Raw genomic sequence first — 6,678 nt, 5'->3', positions numbered from 1 at the left:
GCTCGCAGGGCACGAGCGGCTGCGGGATCCAGAAGCAGAACTGCGCGTGGCTCATGGTCACCCACGAAGCGTGTGCCAAGGACGATGTGGTAAGGGGACGCGGCAACACCACTCTCATGTTTCCTTCCTGATGTCGTGGAAAACACATCCATGTAAAATATAAAAAAAACCAGAGTTTTTATTCCTGTTACAGAGATAAATTGACATCTCATTCCAAAATAAAGTTTCCTCTGCGTGTTCTACTTCATAAATTCTTAAAACCCGTTTTGAAGACAATGCTTTTAAGCTTAATACTAAACTGCCTGCATAGTTGTAAATGCAGCTGATTGTCTGGAGGTGCATAATCTCCACACCACAATAGCTCCACAGGAATCAGTAACTACTCTTGCTCCTGTCGCAGAAAACCATCTTTCAGAAAACGACTTCTGAACAACTAAGATACAGAGATTCTTATTTTTTTGAGAGGCCTGCCTTGTTTGGAATAAGCAGAAATGGTGCTTCCCTGAGCAAGCATTGTTCCTTTCTTGAAAGACTGCTGTTAAGTATAACAAGGTATTTTTTATTTCTGCATTTTTAATCTGCTCTTTGTTTTCCTTTCTTACTGGATTGCCAGCAAGGTATCAGCTGGAGACTAGATGTGATTTAAAAGCCTTCCTGTCCAAAAGTAAAATAAGCTGTCCAGAATTTAACGCTGCCTTGAGCCCAGCCTGCTGTGCCAACTGCCTTTGATTTACAGACACCAGGAGCTGACAAGGAATCTCTTGCCTTGCATTTTGAATTTACGCTCCTAAAATCCTCTGGAAATTAAAGACATATACATGTATTCTGTGTGAGTTTTTAGTATGCTCTCAAAACAGTCTCTTTTCTGCATCCACCTCTGCTTTGTCTGTCCCAGAAAGGAAGTGGTTACAAGGTCAAAATTCCCTGACTTTACCATGCACAGACATTCTGACACCTGCAGAAAAAAATATCTCCAAAGTTTTTGTTGTTCTTAGTGCTTGTTGTAGCAGAGCAGAGCTTGCTGAGATTTCTGCCATCAGATTTGAGGCCAGGTAGGGCACGGTGGGTTGTTGCTGACTTATGAGAGGAAATACTCTGATTTTTCCCATTCCCTGTAACCAGTAGATGGGATTTTTTTTTTTTAATATGTTAATTGCAAGTGTTAAGAAAAATGTATCATTAATTTTTAAACTACTTTAATGTATTATAAAGTTGTATTTCCCTCTTAAATTGAATTTGCAGGAAATTAATGATTTAGATGCAGTAGGATGATAATACATCTTGGCTGAAAATACTGTTCTGTTAACCAGCTTGTTGTGGCAGCCAGTACTGTGAGACAGCTCTGGGGCAATGCCAGCAGGCATAGGTGATTTCAGTCAGCGTGACCTTCTTAACTAGTTGTGTTCTGGCTGGAAAGCTGCCTCTGGAGTATCTGCTGAACTACGAACCCTTTTCAGAGCAGCAGAAGCCCCAATAGTAAGCCATGCAGAATGCCAGGGAGCACAGACAAATCCAGGGAAAATCACCTCTAGCATCTCTGTGGGCCAACAGAACTGAGAGGTCTGCAGGTCATTTCTTGAATTTTATAATTATGAATTTACTAACTTTTCCCTCCCCCTTTCTTGTGGGTTTGCACCTCTAATTTCAACCTCTGACTTTTTATCTCTATAACTCTTGCAAAGCAGGCTATTTGTCATTTAAACTGGGATTAAAGTGTTACCAAGTACGTTAGGCCATGAATGTAGTCTTCTGGACCCCAGGAAGTTTTCTGAAGTGGAGGCATGTAATTCCAAAAATAAATGTCTTTTGATTTTAGAGAACAGTTTTTAAAAAAAAAACAAAACAAAAAAAAACAAAAAACAACCAAAAACAAACACTGACAAAACCTGCTCAGGTTTCCTCTGATGGCAGTGAAACATTCCTGTTCCCAGAGTATATGGGAAGTGTCCAGATACGATTCCCTTGGATGCACAGAGAAGTAAAGAGGGAAGCACGCTTCCTCGTGGTTTTACAGTCTACCCTGCCAGGGATTTCTGTCAAACCTAATCAGTTCAGCAAACAGAATCACAGAAATCCACAGAATTTCTGTGTACTACAAGCAATGGAAAATCACAAGCAGCTGAACAAACCTGATTGCTTGGAACTCATTTGCTGAGTTTTTAATGCTTGTTTCACACGCTGACTGGCTATTGTCATTGGGTTGTGGGTTTGTTTGGGTTTTTTGGTAGTAACAGTATACGCTTGCAATATTAATATAAATATTTTGATGTATTTTCCAGATGACAGCACTAGAGAAAGCCACTGGTGACGTTGTGTTCAAGTTTGAACCATTTGTTCTTCATGTGCTATGTCAAGAGCTGCAGGATGCCCAACTTCTGGTAAAATTACATCAAGTAACAGCGCTCCGTTGCTGGGCTCTTGTGTTCCTTGCTGGAAAAGGACAGGCTCCCGAGGAAGCTTCAGCCCTTGGGAGCAGTTCCAGACGTGCTGTGTGTAACAACTAGGGTAGCTAAAGTAAGCTGATGAGGAAAAAACAGCTTTAAACCTCGCAGAGGTTCTGCTGCAGTTTGTGGTTAGCACAGTTTAGTGTTTGAGCTGGAGCAGACTGCCTGGTGTGGTTTTGCCCTCACTGGATGAAAGTGATGGTTTGTAGATGTCATTTTGCTCCAGACCAGGCTGTTTGGATCCAGTGTTTCAGCCAGTTGAGTAGTGCCTGTCATCTGCTTTTCCATAATGATTTGGGAGCATAATGGGCAATGGGTTTCCTCCATCATGCCTGCAGAAGAGAACTGATCAGCCTCTTGTGTAGGACCTCTGCACGTTGAGCTGTGACAGCGCTGCCTGACGGTCTGCGTGGTTCCCACCTGGCAGAGGTGAAATGGTGCAGTGAGACATTAACATTCCCATGGCGTGATCAGGTTAAGATCAGTCAGGGACGACTGTGTTTCTTTGAAAAACAGTCACAATTTGTGATAGTACATGTGTTTGAGCTTTAAAACATTGTAATGTAACTGTTACTGCATTAATCTGGGGAGATGGTTTTGAGCAAGTTTTTTTTTTTAAAACAGATTATAAACTGCATTGCAGCCCATCTCTAAGTATTTGTTGCTGTGAAAGTGTTTAATGCATTTATTTGTTCTGCAGCATTCGGTGGCTATCAATTCTGGGTTCAGGAACTCTGGCATTACAGTTGGCAAAGGAGGAAAAATTACAATGGTAAGGACTGTTCTACGTAACAAAATCATTCCATTACTGTTAACCTTGTTTTTTTAGGAGCCAAGATCTGAATCGTAATGTGATTGACAGCAAACTAGCCAATTGTGTGGATAAGTGGGTTTTTTTCCCAGTAATGAACTCCCTGTATTATTTAAATAACCTTCATAAAATAAAATAATCTTAAGAAATCCTTCTGTATGTGTTTCAGGCTGTCCGGAGCACTCACTGCTTAGAAGTTCCATTGAGCCACAAGGGGAGATTGATGGTCACAGAAGAATATATTGAATTTTTGATACAAGTAGCTAATCGGAAAATGGAAGAAAACACAAGGAGGATTGACAGGTTTGTAGGAGCACACCAACCCGATTCATGGCATCCAAGTCCACAAGTGAGAGAGGTTGTGAGGAAATTAAAAAAACCCAGCCAAAACCACACAACCCTCCCGAAGTCTAAAATACCATTTCAAAGCTGTTTAAGCAAAAACCCATAAACTACATGAGCTTGCAGACTCTTTGTTGCTGAGTAGGGTTTAAGTTTCACTAATGGTAACAGCACTTGCTACTCTTTCACAGGAACCGTTCCAGAAGTGTTCAGATTGCAGTGCACACTTAAATCCACTAAATGCTTTGTGTGTTTTCCAAAACTGATGATTTATGAAGGCAGTGGAAGATCACACACAATTCGAGCCTTTACACTTGTCTCCAGCTGAGGACCAGAACAGGCAGAGCCAAAGAGCACAAGGATCAAAGGGACGCTGGAGAGACACCGATGTGTCCTAAGAACAGTTTGTTTTCATGTGTCCACTGAAACTCTCGGTACTTGCTCAGGTCAGAAGTAGTTATGAGTAGCAGTCCATCTGAGCATTAATGCTGTCACTCACCAGATATTTAAGCCAATACCACGTTGTAGTTTCTGTAGGGTTAACAGGGTCTTCGTGGCTCATGAGTACGTGGCTGGGTGATTCCTGGCAGGCAGGTGTTACAGAGGCAATGGCACGGCACACCCAGGACACCTGCCCTTACTTCTGACTTTTCCTCCAATATTGGCTAGAACGTGTCAGCGCTGGTAACAATTTTCTTCTGCCAGCACGCTCTGATTACATTACGAAGCATTAGTTTCTCAGGGAGCTTTTGCTGATCCTGAGTAAATCCACAGAAGTAACAATGACACGATTGTTTCTTTCTAGATTTTACAAAGGCTTAGAGCTGGCTTTGGAAGCGGGTGCCGGAGCCAGCAGCTCACCTGCTGAGGAGACGGGGAGGAAGCGCTCTGTGTACGTGCACAGGAGGAAGAGGAGGACCGTGCGAGAAGGGACTGTGTGCACCTCTCCAAAGGGCCACGAGGAATCGGGGCCCCGGGACGAGACCGAAAGCGCTCTTGATATTTTTGCTGAGATGATGATATAAACTGAGGCATTTGAACACCAATGGCAAACTGAGCAATCATAATGCTCTTTGTAAGAGATAGAAGCACTGCTCTGGTCTAAGTAGGAACGCTCTCACGGACATTGACCAGAAAAAGGTAATTAAACAGAATTGTGAACAGGTTTAATGCCAGAGAAGCACAGAGAACATTGGAATGTTCTGGGGTGGGTTTTTTTTTCACAGCACTGTTGAATTCATCTTTCACTCTGTCAGTTGTAACACAAGTAACTGGTTTGCCCCAGCCTTCATCCACGTTCTCCATGGAAGCATTTCACTTTGAAATGTTGGGTTTAGCCCTTCTGATGTGTTGCAAGCAGAGAAGCTGTAAAGTCAGGGTTGCTGCCCTCGAGGGTTTCTAATCCTTTGCACATCAGCATGCACCTTTCGGAACGGCACAAAGCCACGCGTCGGTCGGGGGAGAAGGGCACCTGGAGTGGAGGCTGGGGCAGAAGAGTGGCTGTTCTGGAGTGCAGCTGCCAGAAACAGGGTCCATGGTCAGTGCTGCATGCAGAGCAGCACAGTAATGTGTGTGTTCCTCTGCTGGGCCATGGGCACGGTCACTCTGTGTTCCTCGTGTGTTCCTTCAGAAAGTGGGGAGTTTGTAAGCCTTAGCAACAATGATTTCTGAGCCCTTCCTGATCACTAATGCTGCAAAACAAGACCCCAGCTGAAGGAAGTGGTTTATTGGTACGGTAACTCCCAGCCCATGCAGGTCATTGTTTCCATTACATAAGCCTATGTCTTGGGGACATTTTAATTCCGCTGTAAAAATTTGACATAGTACGTGGCAGCCAAAGGGAAAAGCAATTGGGCTATTCTCAGGGACCTGCTGGGCCGAGTTTCCAGTAGCAGGCATGCCAAAAAAATTAAACCTGAGCCTCTTGTGTTGCTTGTTTGTTACTAAGGTACAGCCAGGACAGCTCGGTGCGTGTGCTGTCACCCTGTTTCTGGTGGCTTGAGAGACCTCAGCACCTGGTTGGGCATGAGAAAGGGAGAGGCCAACGTGCTTCTGTCCTTGCAAGAAGACCACAGTGGTGTCAACGAAAAGCTGGGCAGTTGATGCTGTCAAGTGCTGTTGGCTGTGAGCACAGACTGAGTAGAAGAGCAGGCTCTGCTATTTTCCTCTGTGGAGGCAGTGAGGCACTGGTGATAAATTTTAAACATTAAAGAATATGAGTTTGTGAGGCAACCCAAGTGCCTAAGATGCTGAAATACCACAAGAAACCTTCAGAAGTAATATGCTGTACTCACTGTTCTCAAACCTCATGTGTGTTTGCAGCAGAAATATCATGGCCAGCAGGACTAGAGCAGGGATCATCCCCCTGGATTCCTGCAGTCTCCCCACTAGAGAGGCTGCAGCTCAAACCCTGGGGTCAGTTTTGGGCCCCTCCCTCCAAGAAGGACCTTGAGGGGGTGGAGCGTGGCCAGAGAAGGGCACCAAAGCTGGGGAAGGGTCTAGAGGCCCTCTGGTCATGTGGGGAGCAGCTGAGGGACCTGAGGGGTGCTGAGCCTGGAGCAAAGGAGGCTCAGAGGAGACCTGGCTCTCAACAACCCCTGAAAGGTTAGAGCCAGGTGGGGGTCGGGCTCTGCTCCCAAGGAACAAGCAATAGGACAAGAGGACATGGCTCCAAGATGTGCCAGGAGAGGTTTAGGCTGGACCCAAGGCACAATTTCTTGCCCTTGAGGGTTGCCCAGGGCTGTGCCAGGCTGCCCAGGGGGCAGTGGTGGAGTCCCCACCCCTGGAGGGGTTTCCAAGCCGTGGAGATGTGGTGTGAGGGACACGGGGCAGTGGGGACCTGGCAGTGCTGGGGAATGGTTGGACTCCATGATCTTAAAGGTCCAGCTACACTGTTTCCAACTAAAACAGTTCTATGACCTTGTTTAACTCTCGCTGAACCTGGAGGATCATTTAATGTTGAGCTGCTCCCCGGGGGTGTGCAGGAAGCACCCGTTGCCCGGTGGGATCGCACTGTCAGGGTTAGGGTAGCGGGGCTGCTGCCGCAGGGGGTGGGCGGGCAGAGCGGGGTCCCACAGCCTG

General features: G+C 45.6%; 1 protein-coding gene across 1 annotated transcript; it reads left to right on the top strand.

Annotated features, from left to right (window-relative positions):
• Positions 1-8: 8 nt before the first annotated feature.
• TYW3 (tRNA-yW synthesizing protein 3 homolog (S. cerevisiae)) lies at positions 9-4,622 on the top strand (the record flags this gene model as incomplete). The annotated part of the gene is made up of 5 exons (XM_008950154.1): positions 9-89; positions 2,280-2,378; positions 3,145-3,216; positions 3,425-3,558; positions 4,403-4,622. Coding segments are annotated over 5 exons (606 nt in total), but the record flags the coding sequence as incomplete, so codon positions are not given.
• Positions 4,623-6,678: the final 2,056 nt, after the last annotated feature.

Source organism: Merops nubicus, unplaced genomic scaffold (genome assembly GCF_000691845.1).
Source record: "Merops nubicus isolate BGI_N331 unplaced genomic scaffold, ASM69184v1 scaffold46901, whole genome shotgun sequence".
Classification (NCBI taxonomy): domain Eukaryota; kingdom Metazoa; phylum Chordata; class Aves; order Coraciiformes; family Meropidae; genus Merops; species Merops nubicus.
The sequence above is the reverse complement of the archived record's forward strand: the minus strand, read 5'-3'. Positions and strand labels throughout refer to the sequence as shown.